Source organism: Ambystoma mexicanum, chromosome 8 (assembly GCF_040938575.1).
Source record: "Ambystoma mexicanum isolate Mex_15411 chromosome 8, UKY_AmexF1_1, whole genome shotgun sequence".
Lineage (NCBI taxonomy): Eukaryota > Metazoa > Chordata > Amphibia > Caudata > Ambystomatidae > Ambystoma > Ambystoma mexicanum.
Window position 1 is genome coordinate 1188036063 of NC_090929.1, and position 22007 is coordinate 1188058069.

General features: G+C 46.8%; 1 protein-coding gene across 3 annotated transcripts in view; it reads left to right on the top strand.

Moving 5' to 3' along the window:
* RNLS (renalase, FAD dependent amine oxidase) overlaps positions 1-22007 on the top strand; it is an 831746-nt gene that overhangs the window by 205970 nt on the left and 603769 nt on the right. For all 3 annotated transcript variants that reach the window (XM_069611280.1, XM_069611278.1, XM_069611279.1), the window contains exon 3: positions 17296-17438. In XM_069611280.1, the coding sequence (XP_069467381.1) occupies positions 17296-17438 (143 nt within the window). The remainder of the gene's footprint in view (positions 1-17295; positions 17439-22007) is intronic.

A 22007-nucleotide genomic window follows, 5' to 3' on the forward strand; every position in this document is an offset into this window, starting at 1 on the left:
CGTGCGGAATCCCACAGCAGGAAGGAGAAGTTCTCCAAAGCTGCCGTAGCAAGCCAGTAATGTCCCAAAAGGTACCTGGGTTACCGTAGCGGGTGCTAGAGATAATGGAGAACGAAGGAGGTGGTTGGGAAAGGTTGACGAACCCCATCTCCCTCGTACCAGTACTTTGGGAAATCTAAGAAACAGACCTGTGAGAAACAGTGCCTGGCAGGTTAGTGAACCAGGTCTGGGTACGACATGCGATACACCTGAGACAGGGGTCTTTGATCCATATGAAAGTTGCGAAGCCCAGCAAGAGCAGCACACCAGGGTCTGGGACACACACGGGGTTTGGGACGCCCCACAAGAACAGCACACATCGTTCAAGGACCCATATCAGTTTGAAGAAACATCCAACCAAGGGGCTGGGGCCGCACAGCAAGTCAGGGAGGTCCTGAAACAACATAGAAGGATCTGGGATCCACACAAAAGAGAGAGAAGCTACACAAGTCAGGGAGATCCCAAGACATTGCAGAGGGATCTGAGGCCCACAAAAGAAAGAAAGGGAGGTGTGAGAAGTGGGGATAAAGAGTTGAGGACCCATTGCCAAAAGAAGGGACATTTTCTGGAGCCCTAAGAGCTACAGTCAAGTCTGGCAGGATAGTGAACTAGACCTTTCATTTAAAAAAAATGTTCTCTAGTAAAACACTTGGTATCGCATCTTATACAAACAAGATATAACTATCACAGAGGCAGCACATTGAGTCAACAGCGCAATCTACAACAGTCTCAGATCATAAGGAAGTGCAAAAGCATACAAGTAGCTGTGGGATGATCAATAGGCAAGGCTAGGCAGTGAGTAGGATCAGTGCAGTGGGGGAGCAAACAGTAACCTCATGCCAGTCAAGGCAAGCATCCTCCTCTCATACCCTCAGATTTTTTATCCTTGCGTTCACCTTTTCTTGCTCATATTTCCTCTTGCTCACCATCAATGGCCTCTCTCACTGGCTTCTCTGTTCCCCTTCTCACTCTCTTGCGTACCTGCATTCCGTCACTCGTCCTTCCTTGAAAATGTGCACTCTTCCCTCTTGCACAATGATGCCTATAAATGCAAAGTTCAAAGAACAGTAGTAAACGCCAGAACTATTGGCTTTGCCAGTGTTTTTTTCCCCACTGTTTTCTTCCTGTACAGAAACAGTTTTTGTTTTACGGAGCTGGAATCTGTATTGGAACAAGTTGCATAAAACAGGTATATGTTATTCTCTTGTGTTCTATATAGTGCTTACTAAAATTATTTTTCTATTTTGTAGCAATGTAAAAAATGTTCTATTTAAAAGTAATAAATGTATCAATAGCGGCAGGCTGAAAGGTAGATGCGCACCAGCTTGCCTTCAAACCATTGGTAGGGTGCAGGTTGAACAGTTTAGTTACTAGTGTAAGCAATTGGCTCTCTGTGCTATGTAAGGAGTCAGAAGCAGGACACATACACAATGGTGGCATTGTAACGACTGATAGCCTTTTTATTAAACTGAAAATAAAAATCCTGCCTTCGCTAAATCTAAGAGGGGTTTCCCTGCCTCAAACAAAAACGAAGGAAACTGTCAGAACATCAGTCAAAACAATAGTCTACCATCTTGTCTCCAAAACGTTTATTTGATTGATTGATTTTGAAATTTCTTAAGCTCAAACGGTCGCCCAAAGGCATGTTGGCTGGAGAGTGAGTTAGACCATCTATATGGAAACCACTAAAGGAAGCAGCTGACTAAAACAGAAGTGTCTTAATCGCTTTCCTAAAGGCCATATGATCCGAATGTTTCTTTATGGAAGTTGGGAGTTCATTCCATAGTCTAGCAGCGACTACTGAGAAGGCTCTGCCTCCAATCCAGGTGCGGCGGTAGGGGGCCACGATGAGCAGATCAGCTGGGGCTGAACGTAGTTGAAGATTGGGGTATTAGCGCGTGAATTTGGCCCGTAGGAATTCTGCACCTAGATCATGAGTGGCTCATGATATGTGATCTCCATAAGGGTCCCAGTTGCCATCCGGGCTGCCAAATTTTGCAAGCATTGCAATCTTTGGATAAGACCCTTCGGTTGGGCCAAATACAAAGAATTGCAGTAGTCCAGCCAGGATAGTATCAACGCTGCTACCACAGGGGGGCGTAAGGGTGCAGGAATCAAAGGAAGGACCCTCTTCAAAATTCTCAGCTGGAAATGTCCCGCCTGACATACAGTCGTTACTTGATTAGCCATAGAAAGCCAAAAGAACTACACCCAGATTTTTTACTTTGCTCACCGGGGACGGAAGAACACCAAGAGAGGAGGGCCAGAAAGAGGAGATCCAAAGTGTAGTGTCTGGGGGACACCCAACCACCAGGACCTCTGTCTTGTCTCCGTTCAGTTTGAGCCAGTTGTGGTTCATCCATTCGTCCACGGCCACCAGGCATCCTTGCAGGCACGACGACATCTCAGCCCGGTTGTCATACATCGCCCCTGGAAGTGCTGGGAACCCAGATCCTACATACATGCTCCCCGACTGATACGACAGTTCCATAGATTGTACCCAGGAAGGCCTGGTGGAGGTGGGTGTAGAAGGGGGCATACTGTCATACATTGAACCTGGAACTGCTGGTAAAGATGGAGGTACACCTAACATGGCCGCCCGTGGTTTCAGTGTGACGGTCTAGTCTTCCACAAATATGGCCGAATACCCTATAATGCTAAGGCAAGTGCGCTTCCTCCCTGCATTGTATCCGTCTCTTGGACTACGCTGCTGATTCCTGTTTACTCAGTGTACTTGCTTGCCTCTACGCTTTACTTCCATCCGCGCTCCCGCTATCCATTTGTCACTGTTCAGGCTGTTCAACTTTCTCTTTCAAGTAAACTTCTGTGGGTTTCCGCTTTCCTTTCACGCTTCATGTCTTTCCTTTTCAGTGGTTCTGTTCCACGCTCTCAGCTTCTTTAACTAACCCTCTTCTTATTCTTTCCCCACTTTCTACTAGCCTCACCACCTTTCGGCACTTTTGTCTCCTGTCACATTTTGGGCTTAACTTCTCTCGTTACATTTCATTGCATCCTTTCTGGTACTAGCCACTATTCCTTCAAAGCTGTGCTCCTGTTCGTCTACCCGACACGCTTCCGGTAGCTGTATTCTGTCCTTTCTTTCCTTAGTTGCTCTACTTTTTCGCCCCTGCCGGTTGCCGATTCCCATCTGCCTCTGGTTGCCATAGCCTGTATCTTTTTCTTTGTCCTTCTTCTGAAGTCACGTTAGTTCTATTTTGGCTCTGGCATTCTGATTCCTTATTTGAATGCTTTGTTCCTCTGTAGGCTACTCTTCACCCTCGTAGGTCTTGTCCTGATAGGCCTTTCCTGCTCTATACTCCCTTGAGAGATTTTTCCTCTTCCTTTCTTGCCAGCCTTAGTTATTGTCCTTTGCTTTTGGGCAAGACGCCTTGGAACTCTTCTCGCTCTTCACTCTCAGAATAGACTGTTCATCTTGGACCTTCTATGAAGATATCAGATCCAACTCTTCAAGAACAGATGTTTATCTTATAACACCTCTGAAGATAGCGTATCCAATGCTTCACAGACTGCCTGATTGCTTCTTACAAGACTCCAGCTGTTTAAAGACTTGCTATTGCTTCGTGGAAAATTACCTATACATTCAGAGCAGACGGACAAACGGCTGAGACCAATTCCTTCAGGCTTTTTCCCTGATTTTTGGGGGCTTGCTCATTGGTGATCACCTGGACTGAGTTCTTATTCCGGCAAGTTGGCCTCGAAGGGAGCTCGCCCCTACCTCCGAAGCTCAAGAAAGTTCTATTGAAGACCCAGGTGAGGAGGAGTGTTGGGAGGTTTTTCACGGGGCTTGACACTGGTTGAGATCTAACCGAATCAGGATCTGGGTGTCGTCAGCATATGAGTAACACCTGCTGCCGTAGGAGCGGATGAGTCACACAAGTGCCCCAATGTATGTTAAATAGAATCAGAGACAAGGAAGAGCCCTGCAGGACACCACAAGTGAGAAGACCGGGAGCAGATATAAAAGGTGGCATGTAGAGGGTTTGGGTACGATCCACCAGGAACGAGGTGAACCAGGCTAGTACCTGGCCAGATATCCCTATCTGGGCCAGTCGAGACAACAGGATGGGGTGGTGGACAGTGTCGAAAGCCGCTGACAGATCTAACAATATCAGGGCACCAACCCCCCCTGAGTCTACCAGCCTGGACATATTGTCCTGAACGGCGACCAGCACACTCTCTGTGTCTCTACCAGGCTTGAAACCGGCTTGTGCTGAGTTAAGAAGATGAGAAGATTCAAGAAATGATGAAAGAAAGGGTGATACCAAGGATTCAGCTAGTTTAGAGAGAAAGGGGAGAAGGTAACTAGGACGGAAATAAGACAGAATAGTGAGGTCAAGTGAGGGACAACTCTAGCCGCTTTGAGTTCAGGTGGGACCAGACCAGATTTACATGAATTATTCACTGCAGAAGTGAGTACTGTCAAAAGATCTGGGGAAATAGTCTTCATGATGTCAATCGGAATGGCATCAGATAGAGAGCAGGATTTAATCTTTTGAATTGCTGCAAGAACAGTATCCTCTGAGAACATAGGAAAGGTAGACCATTCAATAGGATCAGCTGTGTGCGTATAGTGATCAGTATTACTAGGAGGGGTAACTGCTGCGCTTGCACTAGCGCGACGGATATCACCAACATTTGTTATAAAAAATTGGGATAAATCGTCGCATAGTTCTTGCGTATGTCTAACCTTTGCTGTCAATATGTCAGATGAAGAGAGTGACTTGACAACTGAGAACAATGCTTTTGGTTTGCATAGGGCAGCTCTGATCTTCTGGAAGAGAAACAAGGTTTTCTGACACTTAGACTTAAACTAATGTACAAAGGGGAAACTGGGACTCCTAACAGCAGGAGATGGCATCCCTTCCTCTGAGAAAAATGGGGAAAGTAAAGTTCCCAGTTTCAAAACAAAAGGTTCTTCATCAAATCGCAGAAGAAAGGGCTTCTTCCCTTTTATCAGAATATTCGTAAAACCAAGAGGTTGTCTTGTCGCTCTTGATGTTTCAAAATTCAGTCAATACCAGGCTATTGACTCCCTTCCCCTGGATACCAGATGCACAAATGTTCACAATGCCAAGGGGTAGTTCCTCTTCTGCTAGCCTTTCCACGTTCTCCACACGACCGGCGGAGGGGGGAATGACTCCCTTCCCCTGGTTCTTGTATGATCAAGAGGATAACTCCCTCGTCTTGATGTCACCATGCATATGACAGTGCAAAAAAAAATTAGTGTGAGTACCAGACTCGCAATCTTCCGCCTGGTATACTCTCCTTGCCAGGACTTTACCAAGATTCACAGTCTCATAGGATTTCAATATCTTGCCTTTGAAGCTTTCGGTAACCGTTTGCTTTCTTGTGTAAATACTACCAAGAAGAAAATACTTCCTTTTCTGGTTGAGGGATTGGGTTTCCGACCCACCTTCTCAACCCCTGCGGCTCCCCATGCAGCACCCCGGTGTCCCAACTCCCCTCTGCAGACTCACTGGCTTTCGGGTCTCTCTCTGTCTCCGCTCGGCTCTGCGGCTTCGCTCTGCACTCGGTAGCATTTCTCCAGCTTCCCAATCTGCTCAGTCTACAAGAAGGCTCCATCCTTCCGCCTTTCTGGGAAGTGTCTCTTGTCAGGACACTGTCTCCCTGAGCCTTTCTCCACTGCGGTACTGCCTGCATCTCTCCAGTCGCTCGACCTGTGTCGAGAGGAAGAAGACTACATGTTTCTCTACGCTCAGTGGTTTTGTATGTCCCGGCACCAATAGGATAGGTACAACAACTAGAGTACATAGCTTGGTTCCTCCAGGTATTCTTCATCGCTCTGGCCCTTTTCCTCGTCCCAATACTTTGAGTCAGAGTCAAAGGGGGGTATTTAGGAACTTTCTTATTTGTCATTGAAGGATGGTCTTTTTCAAAATGACAATAGGACATGGAGCATTGGGGAGTTGGATCCTGGGCGTCAACCTCAAATGGGTAAGGGGATAACATGTTCTCTGGAAAATTGTCCCCAAGTCCATGGGGGAACTCCCTCTCCATGTGACAATCCCTCATGTTGTCACCACCAGGGGGTCTTTTGGACTGTGGCGGCACCACCCTGGCCACATGAGAAAGGGTTTCCCCTAGGGAAACGGGGACGATATCCTGATATATGTCATAGCTATCACCATCTCCTTATACACACAGCGGTGACGTGAGCATGACACCAGTGTTGGTGCATGCCGCATCACAAGTAAAATAGATGGCCGCTGAGGCATGGCCTGTCAGTAACTCACCATCTGTCTTCGTGTATGTGTCTCATTTCACAGGGCTCCACAGTGTCCCTGCACCTAACAATTGGTGACGAGGTTGAGGGGGACTCCAGTTGGCAACCCCCTACCCGATTTGCCTGCTGGTCGCCGCCACCAGACCCAGAACATCAGAGGAGGCTCCCACCGATTGGCGGAAGATCATGCGGCTCAGCCCCTAAAGATGTGGGTAACATGCCACAGTGCCCCCCTAGTGGCCCCTGACGAATACACAAATTTGCACGTAAAGAGGGGGGTCAAGCACGACAGGAGATCAATGCACCCCTGATGCCTGCACACTCTGAAGATACACCAGGATGTACAGGAAGAGGCGCTTTGAAATGATTGGATGGGAGAAGGATGACATAGTGTCGTCGGCCACTACCGTGGGCAGGAGTGCCGGTCTGACCACCAACACCACAGACCACAATTCCAAAGTAGCCCCGTTCCTGAATTTGATATACAGGACCCCTTGGCAACGCTGGGGCCCAAATGGACACTCATTTTAGAACGTCTCAAAATATTTTTTATGCAGCGGGTGTGTTGTAAGACGCATGTAAGAAGTACATGCTCCTGTTCTATGCAGGAAGTGATGTAGATAAACTTTTCAAGACCCTTCCACAGGCCGTTGGTTCCTATCATGATGCGGGCAGGGCCCTGAGCAACTACTTCACCTCAATGGTGAACGTGGACTATGAACCCTTTCAGCTGCAGCAAGTGGCACTCAGCGGTTTCTGTACCCGCCTACAACAACTAGCAGCGACCTGCGGATTCCTGGATGAGGAAGGGGAGTTGCACGGGCAAATCATACAAAAGTGCAGTTCCAACCAGCCATGGAGCAGATTCTCAAGTACCCAGGATAGCTGCTGATGAGACTATTGGAATTGGGGCTGGCACAAGAGCTAACCATATCGAGAGCCACTCACATGGAGGACACGATAAAAGGCCTCAAGATGGAGGTAGCACAGGCAATCAGCTTGTCACCCCCAGAAATCCACAAGGTACAAGAAGACGAAACCGTGCCCAGCCCAGCTCCCACAAAGAAATGAGGATAGCTGACGTCTTAGCGAGTTCTGTGGAGGAGTACTACTACATGGTGACGTGTGCCCAGCTTTGGGTCATTAGTGATGTCGATGCAGCAAGCTTGGGCATTTTGTGCATGTCTGCAGAGCCCCATGGCCGATAGCGGCGGCCCGAGGTCTCAACCACCAACGAGGGGTAGAATGGCAAAACTGGCGGATATGGCGTCAATGGTGGACTCCAACCCAGAGGTGGAAATTTCCACCATAGATGAGTGACTCAGAAGCGTCATATCAGCGTTAGCTTTGGGACCGTAACAGAGGAGACAGCAGCCATGCTGTGATGTGACTATTCTGCCCACTCAGGTACCGGTGCTGAGTGACACTTGTCTATCAGTCAATGTCATGCCTGTAGCCCAATACACCATGCTACATCCGACACCAAGGATTGAGCCACAGAAAATATGAATCGTCACCTATGGGCGTAGAACACCCTTTCCAATGGAGGGGGCATTTCACGCGACGGTGGCACACAGCAACCAATGCACACCAGCAACTTTCTACATTACCAAAGAAGCTAAGGACACACTCCTGAGTTGCACGACATCAAATATCATGGGCATGGTACACTGCACGTTCCAGGTATATCACAAATGTGGAGAGCCTATGTGGGGAATATGGCGACCTATTCCAAGGCATAGGCTGCCTAAGAGGCCAAGATGTGCGGCTGCACATGCATGAGACAATACAGCTGATTGTGTTGTGACACAGGTGCATCCCCTTTAATCCAAGGAAAAGGTGGAGAAGGAGCTATGACACATGGAACAGGCAGTCATCATTGAATGAATGCAAGGGCCCACACCCTGGGCATCTCTGATAGTAGTCGCCCGAAAACCCAAACATCGAGTAGAGGTGATGATATGCGTGGACATGCGCATCCCCAATAGAGCTATCAAGGGGGAACGGCTGCCAACACCCATGGTACATTTTCTGACCTGCAAGAGGCAGCAGTGTCCTCCACCACAGATCTGAGAGTGGGGTATCACCAGGTGTCTCTGCTTGAGGAGTCGAGATCCATTATGACATTCTTCTCCCTTTTTGGACTATTCCAGGATGAAAGGCTACGCTTCAGTGTCTCCTCCTCTACAAATGTCTTTCAGCATACCATCAGGGGGGCGCTTGCTGGATCATAAGGGGTCAACGACGTCAGAAACTACATACTAATGTACTCGGGGACTGAAACGGAGCACCTACACATACTTGCAGCCGGCTAAGGGACCAGGACCTCAGGCTGCATAGAGAAAAGCACCACTTTCTCCAGTCCTGATTTCAATTCTTCGGTTTTATATTCCAAGGGGAAGGGATCTCATCTGACCCACAGAAGGTAGCAGCCATACAGGATTTCCAACAAACCCACATGCGGTGCAAAGCTATCTGAGAATGGTGAACTTTTGAGGCAGGTTTATCCCAAACATGGTAACAATTACAGACAACCTTCTGGCCCTTGTCAAGAAAAATGCAGAATGGACATGGTGAACTGCAGCAAAGCAAGCTTTCGAACATCCAGGGTGGCTCTGGCAGTGGAAACAAAGATGACATTTTTTGACGCCATGAAGTCTGTGGAGATCTGGGTCGACGCAAGCCCCGTAGACTTGTGGGTGGTACTTCTGCAGACTGGAGTCAATTGCATTTACACACCAGTGGCATACGGGAGCAAGGCACTGTCGCCCACAGAGAAGCGCAACTCACAGATCAAGAGGGTGGCGCTGGCGGTCTTATGGGGGTGCAGGCACTTTCACCTGTACATATTTGGGCACCCTGACATAGTAGTGACGAACCATAAGCCGCTAGTGCTGATCCTGAATGGTCAGCACAGAGGCCACCGCTTAGACTTGATCGGTGGATGCTGCTGATCCAAGATCATGGAGTGACACTCCAGTTCCGGCCAGGGGTCCCCACCCAGCAGATTACCTCTCGAGGCACCCAATCACACAGGGACATGATCCAGGTGTGAAAACCCAGGAAGTGGAGGTGCTGGTGTGCATAGTGTTCCACATGGCTGATCCGAAATCCATGATGCTGGTACAAATCTCCAAAGCAACTTGCCAGTGTGGTGGGATGCTGCAGGTGACGGAAAAGCTCAACAGTGGCTGGTGGAAATCGTTTCCAGGTGACCAGGCTCAATACACTGCTGATACCAATACCTTCAGGATGGGCCTGTGGAGAGTAAAGGCGGAACTGTCAGTAGGAATGGAGTACATCCTGCTGCGAGGAACCAGAATCATGGTGCCACCGGCATTGATACCAAGGGTTCCAGAAATAGCGCACACAGGCCACCAGGGAGTCACAAAGACCAAGGCAAGGCTGAGGGAGAAGGTCTGGTCCCCGGGCCTGGAGAAGCAGGTGGAGGAGTTGCTGGTAAGATTCACATGGTGCCAAGCGGCAAACCCGCCAGAAAAGGCACCACCGATCCAATCACCCTCGTGGGCAATGACACTTTGGCAGGTGAGGAGTGGGGATTTTTACATGATCCAACACGACAAGCACTTTGTGCTGCTGCTGGATGAGCTTTCTCGCCCCGAAGGTGCAGTTCATACAGTCATCAGCAACCGACTGCGCCCTTCCAGTATTGCAGGACATTTTTGCAAGGCACGGACTGCAGGATACGATATGGTCAGACACCAGAACACCATTTCAGGGACAACCGTTGCGAGATTCGTAGAGGCACATGGAACGAGATGCATCAGGATTACATCCTTCTGGCCAGGTCCGAATGGAGACGTGGAACTTTTTAGGAGAACCCTCAACAAGGTCTTTCGCATCACACTAGAAGAGTGCCAAATTTCCCTATTGGGAAAACATTTGTGCAAATAATTTAAAATTAATTTCAGTACTGGGCAGATAATAACCACATAATCACAAACCTGCAGACAGGGTTCCAGAGGGAAAAGGGGATGGTGAATCAATGTTTTATTTTATTTCTTCTAATACAGAAATAAATGAAGTTATGTAAGGTGAAGCTCTATGCTGTGTTGTTAGACTTAAGAACAGCCTTTGACAATGTCTCCAGAAGCTACTATGGGAAATTTTGCACAAAAGAACGTTCCCTGCATCTCTGATTGCACTAGTACAACAGCTATATTCTGCGAATACTGCGGAAGTGAGGTATGGTTTGGGGGGGGAACTTACATCGCAACTTGCCATAGGGAAGGGAGTAAGACAAGACTGTGTGATCGCCCCAATTTTATTTTGTGTGTATATTCAAGAGGTGATCGATGCAGTAATGGAGGGCTGCTTGGATTGTTCCGTGGAAAGGTACCCAACCATTTTCTATGCTGATGATGCCGTAATATTGGCAACTTCACCCTAAGGTGTGAGAACCTGCCTAAAAGTCTTTGAATCTAAATGTAAAGAGCTTGAGCTGGTCGTGAATAAGGAGAAGAATGAGGCAGTGGCTTTCAGACCAAAACACTCCACGTTTTGTTCTTTATTATTACAAATTGAGCAAGTGAGTTGCTTTGATTACTTAGGCATCTGTTTTCAGGAAAATAGGGAATGGGTAGCACAGGTTTAGAAATCTAACGTGAATCTGAGTAAATATAGTGGTGCAGTCAACTCCTATTTTCATGAACTTTGGAGTGGGGTGTGGGGCAGTCTCACCAGCTTTAGTCTTGCACGATAAAAAGGCCAACCCAGCGTCAACATATGGGGCGGAAATCTGGGGCTGTGGAAACAGAGGGGCACTGGATATTACAGAATCCAATTTTTTAAAACAACTTTTGGAGCTCCCTATAAGCGCTCCCTCTCTGTGTCCGCATGGAGCTAGATATTATGACGGTGTGCGACTCCATCTCATTAAAACCGGTGTTGTACTGGCTATGGCTGTGGCACACGAATGACAACGAGTTACACAGACAAGGGCTAACTGCGCTGATGTCATCAGATGGGGGAAGAGGTTCAAATGGGTACAACCTTTGACTTTGGGCAAAAGTACTTTATGGCGGGCCCCTGAGGGCAAGTACCCACACCGGCATACGAATAAGATACTATGTATGTGACCTCCAGGAGCTGCTTGGTAGAAGCAGTGAACAGATTACGAGTGGGCCCAGAGTACCTCCTACACAAAACCACGGTAGATTTCAAAAAGTATCTTGACCGGATTAGCTCACCATATGAAAGATCCTTGTATCTACGGTCCGGGTTGGGGATATTGCCTTTGGCAACCCTGACTAAACTTTGGAAGCAAAATAAGACCGAAGAATGTCTGCTTTGTGGGGCTGAGAAGGAGTCGGTTACTCACTTTTTACTGATCTGCCCCAAGTCTCTCAAATCATCACATCTATACCTATAGCCAATTTTTATAAATGAGGGGCCCATTACACCATTGAGGCTTTAACCCTTTGTAAGCAGTCCTCTCGTCTTACTGTGGTATATGCAACCTCACGCTACATTTCTGAAGTTCGAAACATGGGCCCAGGAGAAAAAGGCACTTAAACGATAGTCTAGAAAATGATTAGATTTCTGCATGCACTGAGAAGCTCTTAGTATAGCTATTAAATTCGACAAGGTATATATGTTTAATAGAATGAAACCTGAGGTATTTTAAGTATCTCTATGGAAGAGAAACGTACTTTGCTGTTTTAATGTATCTTTTAGACAATTTTTGTAATTAAGATTTTAAACTGTGTACGGAAATCGTTTCATGAATTTGTATGCTTTTATGGCTCTGTGCCAAAAATAGCACTTTTTGATGATGATGATGAGAAGAGTGTACTGATCTCAAGGTGACATTCTTGATGGCCGATCGAAGAGAACCACTCCCTCATCTACAGGGGTATCACCGTCAGAGGCACGCATGGGGCGCAAAGTACGCTCAGTGATTCCAGAACACAGCTCCAGATGCGCTTGCACAGTAGACATGGAAAAGGTTTATGGCACGCAAAAGGCGAATAACGACAAACGATGCAAGGGAGATTGGTGATGTATATTTAGGTAGGAGACGCTCATCAGGAACTGTCATGCCATGTACAAATTATTTCTACCATACGAGATCTATCTACCAACAGTGACACAGAGAAAAGGATCAATGGTTACCGCCCGCAAAGACACAGAAAGCGTAATAAGAAACTGTATCTGTTTCCGGCAGATTGGCCTACAGGAGGGTGAAACACCGGTCCCAAAAGATACAGACACAGAGCAAAGGAAAGAAGAGGGACACTGACACGGTCATGCAGCCAGGGTCGTGAGACACACAAGGTGGACGATCAGTAGGGGAGTCCAGCTAATGAGTGACAATACCGAGCAAGAACGGCACGATTATAAGACTATATGGTGGAGTGAACAGGGAGATACCAGTATCCTTCACATTGTGAAAGCTAATGTTGATTTGCTGTGTTATGGTTAAAAAGAGATTAAGTGACGTGAGCACAACACCAGTGGCGATGCGTGCCGCTTCACTAGTAAAATAAAGATGACGGCCGAGGCACAGCCTGTCGATTATATACAATCAGTCACGTGAGTTTGCCTCTCTTTTTGCGCTGCTCTGCAATGCTGCCACACCAAATGCACACTGTATACAAATTTGGTTATTTCTGAACTATACATGGTTTTCTAACATATAGCTTGTAGTGATGGCTACCACATTGTACTAGCAATTGCAATTTTGAAAAGGGGAATGAGGGGTGCACACTTAGTCTGAAAATCATAGTGCTTTATTTCAGCCGAACTCTATTTTCACTAAAATAAGCAGGTTAGCTGGTAATATATCACTTTCCTGACATGCACACAGACAGTTGTGAGGGGTCAGAAAAGTGAGGCGGGCAACTTGGTAAACTAGCCCTTTTATAAACTTAAAAGTGTATGTCCAATGCCTCACTATCCGAGGATTTCCCGGAAAACACTCTAACAAAAGGAATCAGTCCCTCAAGCTTATACATACATCAAACTCATAAGGTTATCAATGGCAATTCAAATGTAACAGAAATAAGTGTTGTGTTCAACTTAAACCTAATAAGTTTGTATCCTTGTAATATGGGTTGGATAACCTTCCCCAGCTTCAAAGCAGGAATTCCAATCCAATGTTCGAATAAGAAAGTTCAGTTTTGTAACTATGTTTTGATCATAAAGTTCATCTTCATAAGTATTTCACTTGGACTTTTAACAAAATCTTTCTCTTCAAGTATGAAGAAATGTTCAACACAATTTCTACACCTTAATACAACAAATATACATTCACAATTCTCCTGTATCAACAACAATGTTTTTGTCAGGATGATTCCACCACAATTCATTAAACACTTTAGTGGTCTTGCCACTTCTTCTTCTTCACAACTTCCAACCACAATGCAGCACTTCAATTAGTTCTTCCTTGTCCACTAACCTGCCAGGACTGCCACTAAAAGGTCCCTATCCTGGTATGCTTGCCTGCCAGGACAAAGGTTCCTACCACTACTACAAGTACTCTGTGGTGAGGTTTTCTTCAAACCTTAGGAAAAGTCTTTGACTTTCAACAACATCAAATTTCACAACTTCTTCTGAGAAAACACGAGATGCATTGCTGCTGTTTGTTCTACTGTCGTATTTACACAGCCAATGCAGGTTATTCTCCTCTCCTCTTTGATACTTTCTACCAGAAGGGCTTCTCTCCTGCCACTCTTGTTTTCCCACTTTTTTACATCAAACAACGGCTGACAATGTTTCTGTATTACACTGGCCTCTCGTTGGCTTAGCTATTGGCTTGTTGATGTCCTCCTCAACTATTGCTTCTTATTTCCTCTGGCAATAATGGTTACAATTTGCTGACATCCGTATAGCCTTCTCTTGGCTTTGGCAATGGTGGTTATGATTATCCTGTTTCAGTAATGCCCTCTTTTGACTTTGGCAATGGTAGTTATGATTATCTTGTTTCAGTATTGCCCTCTCTTGGCTTTGGCAATGTGTGTTTCTATTTGGGTTTAATATTGTTCTTTCTCTGCTTTGACAATATTCTTGGCTTGAATAACAGTAATTGCAACCTTTCCTTTCTTGTCTTTTGTCAACTTTGTTATAACACAAATATGATTCTCTTTCATTAGTACGGTATTCAAAATAAGGAGAAATGGCAAGCAGTCGACTACGGAGTGTTCCAGGATTACCTAGCAATGGTAAACTCACCAGATTCCTTATATGCGTTCGCTTGATCCGCTGCTGCATCCAACTCTGCTTCTTCTGCTGCTTTCTGTATGACCGATGACTTCAGTCATTCTCCCCTGGCTCACACCGATTGGGAAACTAGCTGTTCTCGCTCCTAACGCGCTCCGGTGCTCGCCAGCCACCGGAACAAGATGCACAGTCAGGAGAATCTCTCCACAGAGAAAGCCTTTCGTAACAGCGCATCCCGCTGTGCAACCTCTGCACTTTCGATCTGCAAACACGAAAACCCTCTCAGAACCGGCATCCACTTCATAAACAGCAGCCACTCTTGGTGTCTTCGGTTTTCCACTCCTGCTGCGGCAACTGCGGCCAGCAGCGTCTTCTGCCTCTCTGCCTTCTTGTTTAACAGCCTGCACCTGAGGGGGCCTTATATATTAAAAAGTCCTGCTCAGGTGTGGGTCATTAGAACAACTAGACTGCGCTTTGCAGTTTTGGACCACTGAGTCCATCTTCCTTGTCCCAGTAGTTAGGGCATTGTGGGACTTGAAGTCCCCAATGTTTCTTTTTCCATGAAAAGCCTCAATTTCTACTTCATGTAATTTACTCTGTTTCCTGAGTGTATCTTTAGGGAAGGTTTTTAAAGGAGGTAAGGTTTTATTCTTGTCTTCATAACCCAAACCTAAGGGAGAATTATAAGTATCCAAAACTAAGGAGTTACTTCTGGAATGCTTATGTATATTATTCCCATATTGGTCATCATGATTCTTATTACTGACAAGGTGGATAGTTTTTGAAGAGAGACCTTACTTTGGCAGCAAGCCATTAAATATTCTGGCAACATGGAAAGTTCTTCTGAAGAAGATAAATACTGCGACTCTCCTAGCGGAACCCTCCTATTCACCTGGGGCCCTTCTCCTCACTCGTGATCCTCCCTCTAATACCGTCCCCAGGGTTAGAATCAGGAAGAGGCTGCCTTCCCTGCAGGCCCGGCTCCAGGAATATTCATCTAGGTGGGCCAGGTTTGTGATGAGGGTGGCCCAAATTCCATTGGGTTGGAGACTAGGAGCACCCTAAAGAAAGTGCTGGCGGCGATCCACCTAGGAGGAGGGCTCAGGTGTTTTTGTGAGGATTCTGCAGGATTCATTACACAGTGCCATGCATACCAAGGGGCCTGCCCATGAAAATAAACTGAGTGTCCACCTACTGAATCCACTTAGCATGCTGAAAATCAATTTAATGTGGCAAGGAATTACCTACAATTATTTGAATCTTAGAAAGAAATTACAGAATGACAGCAAACCAAGCCAAGAGAGTTGCCACAAACCACCAGTGTTTACACCTGTGATCAGGGTTGGATTGGCCGAAATCGCCCCAGGGGAGTGGGGGCCGGTTTCTGGCCATGCCTGGGCCAGTTTGGAAAAAGAAAATGAAAAAAAGACATCTTTTTTTATTTATTTATTCTTTTTTTTTTCAAAAAGCTTTTCATCCTTCTTAGGTTGATAAATGAGTACCAACACAGGTTGGGTGATATTGTATGCATATTTGTTCTGTATAAAAAAAAAGAGCTTAAGTGTAAGTGATATACAATAATATATTATCATTTGGCCTTGGACGTCTGCTTGGATTCACAGTAATTTAGTGTGCTTAGGAACAATGCTATTGGATGTCACTTTGGGGTGGGGTCAAATGACATCACTTCTGGTGCTGTCATCAGAGGTCAAGGGTCGTGAGGCGAGGAGTGGACCACTTTTTTTTGGGTGACCGAGCCTGTTTCTTGTCCCAGTCCGACCCTGCCTGTGATGCTAGTGTGCCACGTAGGAGCCAAAACTAAGTATGTACACCCATAGTTACTCTAATGTATACATGGTTTAGTAATCGTTTCATAGTTAAATATGCTCTGCTTTCTGGTCCACAACACTGTCTTGTATGCCACAACCTGCTCACCCCATTCTATTTTTGGGATTAATGTAATGTTTTCATTTTTTTAGCAAATGCCATTGAAGAGTTGCCAATATTGCATAGAATGCATAGAAATTCAACTAATAGGTAGTTGGCTCTAATAACAGCCTTTAGATCAAAATAAAATTGAAGGATTGTAGCCAAAACTTTATCCATCACAGCTCTTATTACAATGTAGTAACTAGATGTGGTTTAAGGTAACTTATCAAAGGGCAGATCTTCTGCAAACTGGGCTGGGTATCAACATGTGGAGACATAGGGCCTCATTACGAGAATGGAGGTAGCCCTGGAGGTAGCCATGGAGCTCTGAGCTCCATGGCTGCCTCCGTTCCGGGCTCCATTGAGGGTTTCTGCAATGGGGACTTACCGGGTTACTCTGACATAGGAGGACCCGGTAATTCCTCCTTGCAGGAACCATTCCCCATTCCCATTGGAGCCTCCATAGGGCTCAATGGGAATGGGGAGGGAGGTAATAACGGGCAGATTAAATCTGGCCCGTTATTGCCTCCCTCTTCCCCTCGCGGGACCCGGAAAGCACGTCTGGTTTTACCGGACGTGCGATCCGGGTCCCGCGATGGGAAGCTCGTAATCGGTGCTCCCGGAATAAAGGGGGCCGGTCCCGTACCGTAATGAGGCCCATAGTTAATATAGCACAAGGATACATTATAGCAGTACCTGCTTGTCCTGTCGGAACAGCAGTGTCGTTTTCCATCATTTCATTGGCGACCTCTTTAGAAAACCCTGTCTGCAGCTGTGCGATCCTGTCCTTTTGCTTCCTCGTCATAGAAGCGTAGTATTTTCTCACTTCAGAGCATGTTCAAAAGCTGATCTAGGCAGTAACGTTTCGTCTTGTGTTGCAGTTTCCACGATGAACTCCTGGCACGGGGTATTTTGGCGCCGTTGACTGCTCCAGTCGAGGGAATGGTGATGACAGAGGGATCTCGCAATTTTGTGACGCCCAAGGGAGTTTCTTCTATCGTCAAACATTTCTTGAAAGAGTCAGGTAGTTTTTTATTCTTACGCTTTTAATTATGTGGCTGCTGAACAGGTATACACTGTAATCCCTGTTTTTGGTGCTCTTCCTCTTTCTTTGCTTCTATTACTCTTGTTTCCCTTCTCGCTGTCTTGTTTCCCTGCACCCCCCACCATGTAAAACATTGGCTTTGCCCCATTCTTGTGACTGTGTGTCTTGAGAAACTGGGCATTCACCAATCCACAAATGCCGTTCTTTCTTTTTTCACTGTGCATTGTCAGCTACTTTTTTATTTTCTAATGAACAGTGATAAACCCACCTGTGGCGACATTATTCATGTGGTGTGAGGTTTTGGATTAGTGCAATGATACAGAAGTACATTACACTGCTTTTCCTTTCCTGTGTAGCGCTCATCCAAACGGGCGTGCCTGACTCTGACATTTCATCTTCAGTCAAATCCTCTTTGGCTGATTACGCTTGTCACTCCATTTCTCCTTTCCCTCCCAACCCATTGCATGAATGTCTGTCTACATGTCTATAAAGTATTCACCTTTGTTTCTCTTCTCTGCCCCTCACCCCCCTCACTCCTCCTTTTCTCTTCTTCCCTCCCTCCATTTGATGCAAATATGTTGTTCCATAACGTTGAAATGCCCCTCGCTTCTGCCAGCTCCAGACAGAGCCTAGAAACCTCTGCAGCTAGATGGAATTTTGTGCACGCAGCCGAATATGTTTTCTATGAATTGGACACGCATTAGGACTGTAAGTAAAATGGCCAGAAGCCATTGGAGGGGGCATGATAGAAAGCATAGTAGACGGGTTCTCTTCCATTAAATTAATTGACGGGACAGTGAATCGTGAACTGAAATAAGCGCATCTGATCACGAGTGCTTTCAGAAACAAAGTGCACTTTCACAGTTTTTGCTCTCTTTGTAAACGAATCCACAAGCATGGATTTATTTTCTTTACATGACAGGGTTAGAATTCCAATGGGATTTTTGTGCTGTTTTAATAGTTGCTGGACTGATCGTTCCCACTTAAACGATTAAACCGTTGTCTTGTTCAGTGATCATAGTTGTCAAATGGCCCCATGTGATCCCTTAAGCCCAGCAGGGAATTTGCAAAACCAGGACTGACTGAAGGGGTCATTCATTACATGTTGGCAACTGTGTGTGCTAGTATTCGCAAACACATGCAACATGGTTATCTATTCCCTATGTTTCAGATCTCCTGAAACAGCGATTTGTAAATAACCCCAACTTTTGCTGGAGGTGTGTACGCACTTCCCTTTAATTCTTATTTGCTTGGAGTCTTTTGATTATCATTCTTGCTTTCCAGCAGACTGCCTTTGCATGCACACATTGTCCTTTTTTTGCTTTTCCTTTCTCGTTCACCTTTTCAGGGTAACATAACCAGTGCTATCTACATGCTGCCGTAATTTTTATGCTGTATGTTGCTGTAAGGGGGTAACAACGTATATTTGCACCCGGCTGGTGGGAGCCGGCTAATGACGTGGCTTGAAACGATGGCTGATACTCCTGATCTAGTCTGCATTCCAAGCCGCCTGATGTCTGGCTCTGCAGCCCGCCATCTTCCCCCCCAGCCCTCCGGACCCCTTTTTTTATGATTCCAAACCAACGTACCTGATTGTGGCGGCGGTGGCCCCCGTCGCCGCAGCAGCCCCCCCTGCCTCTTCCTTTTCCATCCACCAGGGTAATAGAAGATGGGCTCCATATGGAGCCCCGCCTTCTACTACCATGATGGCCATCTTGGCAAAGCATGTTCATTGTTGACAAAACCTGGAAATGGAGTGGGTAATTGGGCCTGTGATTCCCAAACCTGGCTGATGCTCATACATCATTCAAAAGTATTTGCTTTGTTAATGCTGCTTCATTTCAAGTAATGCTTCTTTTCTCATGTCTGTTCAGACTACTGTCTGCCAAAAGGCCAAGGCTTTAAGTGGCCGGTGTTTAGACCCAGCAGTCTCCCAAAACCTAACACTAAACCTGACGGCCATTTTTTGTTCCTTTCCCTGAAGGGGATTTGAACCTGCACAATGCCGGTGACTAGCCAGTGTCACATTGCATAGTTCTAGTCCGTAGTTGTCGAATTTCATTTGTATCATTCAATAGACTATGCATCAAGAAGTCTATTGAATGAAACAAAAGAAATTCAGCACCATCGAAATAGACTGCTTGACACATAAAGCCTGCCACACTGGTTTGTCATTGGCAGGGCTCGTTTGAATCCCCAGCACGGGACAGTTAAAAATAGCAATTTTCTATTATTGTCCTGTAAAATCCCCATGTAGCCCATCTATATAGCCGAGAGGACTCAACCTAGGAAAGCCGAGCTCATCCGATCAAAGGCCTTCTCGGCATCTAGGGCGAGGAGTAAGACTCCGTCACTTTTCACCATTGGTGCATTGAGAATATGCAGAGTCTTACGAAAGTTTTCAGGACATTGTCTCTACAAGATAAATCGAGTCAGGTCCAATTGGATCACTCTAGGTAGATGCAGCTCCACCGGAGATGCAAGTATCCTAAAAAATACAAAAAAGATAGCAGGCGCCTAGTAAACATTTTTGCATCTACATTTAACAGGGAAATGGGCCTGTATGAGGAACAGTGTTTATGGTCCTTCCCTGGGTTCGGGAGGACTGCTATCATCGCTTGCAAGAACAACAGTGGTAGTGTTATGGGAGTGGTTAGAAATGCGAGGCGCAAAACTTGGTAACGTATTTTCACAAGAAGCCATTTTTTTTATCTCAGAAAGGTTGGATAAACGCCTCACTATTCCCAGCCTGACAAGGATTTTCCCTGCCTAGACAAATAAACTAAAGGAAACACTAACAATAGGAATCTGTCCTTCACACTTACACATACATACATCAAACTCATAAAGGAAAAGTATGGCAATTCAAATGTAACAGATAACAGTTAAGTTCAACATAGACCCAATAACCGTATTTCTGATGCTTGTTAATCTGCTTAGAATCACATGCTGTGCATAGGTCCGACATTCAGTGGTCACTGCAGAGTATTGCATTTTGTTTTTCGTAGTCGAAAAGGGACGTCGACAAGGCGTGTCTGAAATACTATCCCTATAGTGACGTGTGTTGTACCCACAATCCCTCACGCGTCGAGGTCCCTCAGATTGTTTTTTTCCGCCCAGCTACTGGTCGCCTTTACGCGGAGCTCCTCGAGAGACATTGCAGATTCCATTTCCTCGACCGTTGGTCGTTTTTTTCCTGTTTAAAGATTTAATATATCGATCCCTCCCTCGACGCAGTTGTGAAGCCATCTCCGCCGAGCAAGATCTTCGACGGAGGGGACGAGCGGAGGAGATCCTTCGGCGTTGCCGAACACGTGGCCTGGCCTCGCAGGCCAAATACAGTAGGGAGAGTGGGGTCGTGGGACATCTCTGATTCTTTTTCTGAGAATGCCTTTCCTTTTCCCCTTCCTTTCCCTTGGGGTACTTATCACGGTTTATTGCCTCGGCTATGGAGAGGACACCCTTTAGGTTTTGCCCACTTTGTAAGGGCAAGTTTACTTGGAAGGACAAGCATTCACGGTGTAACCGCTGCTTGCCCCTCGATCACAAAGAGGAGGGTTGCTCGGCTTGTCGGCTTCTAAAGCCAAAGACTCTAAAAGACCGTAGGGTCAAGAGGTGGGCGGCCTACGCGATGTCGAAGGCCGGGTCTTCACCCGCCGCTGCTACCACCGACAGTGACGAGGAACGTGATAACACGACCTCCGCTACGGAAGTCGTACACCCCTCTAAAGAGCGCTCGCGCTCTTCGTCTGTCCCCGGCCCCGACGGGCTCGGCTCACGCCCTGCTTATGGGGATGAACACCCCGGCGACACTGACGCACACGATACAACACATAAACACACAACCCATAGCTCTTCTTCGTCGAAGACGAAGAAAGCATCAGCGCCCAAGGAGACGCAGGTTACACCGGCGGCCTCCTCGGACCGTTCGGGTTCAAAGCCCCTCTCGCAACCGCAGCCGCGACCAGCGACTGGGCTTTCGGCAAACAAGGGCGCCGCCCCCAAACCATCGGCCGGCGCGCACCAGCAGAGAGCGCACGCCGCCGTAGAACGATCGACACCCGTAACGTCGAAACCACAGCCCTCCGCTGACAAACGAGTCACAGAGAGCTTGGCGAGGATCGTTGTAGCCGACGCCCAAAAGCGTACGCCGAAAGACACGTCGAGCGCTACGCAAAGGTCGAAAGACACGCCGAAAAAGCCAGAAGAAAGACAGGGACTACCCCCTTCAGTCGGGGGGACCCCCAGCACACCGGAAGGCTTTTCGGAAGGCGACGGGCCACTTTCCTCGACGTGGGAGAGGTCGAGCCGTTTTCAGCAAGATAACACTAATTTTCCCCCGCTAGACCGCTCAGGGGTACCCCATGAAACCATGGAAAGGCTCCATCTCTGCATGGAGAGAATGTAGAGGTTTATGAACACCCAGAACCCTCCCACTCCCAAGAGAAGGGCCTCAGGAGGACCCCAGGGCCAAATACCCGAGGCAGGACACAGCCTTAGACTTCTATAATGTGTATGACCTCACTGGTGAGGAACAATACTTAGGAG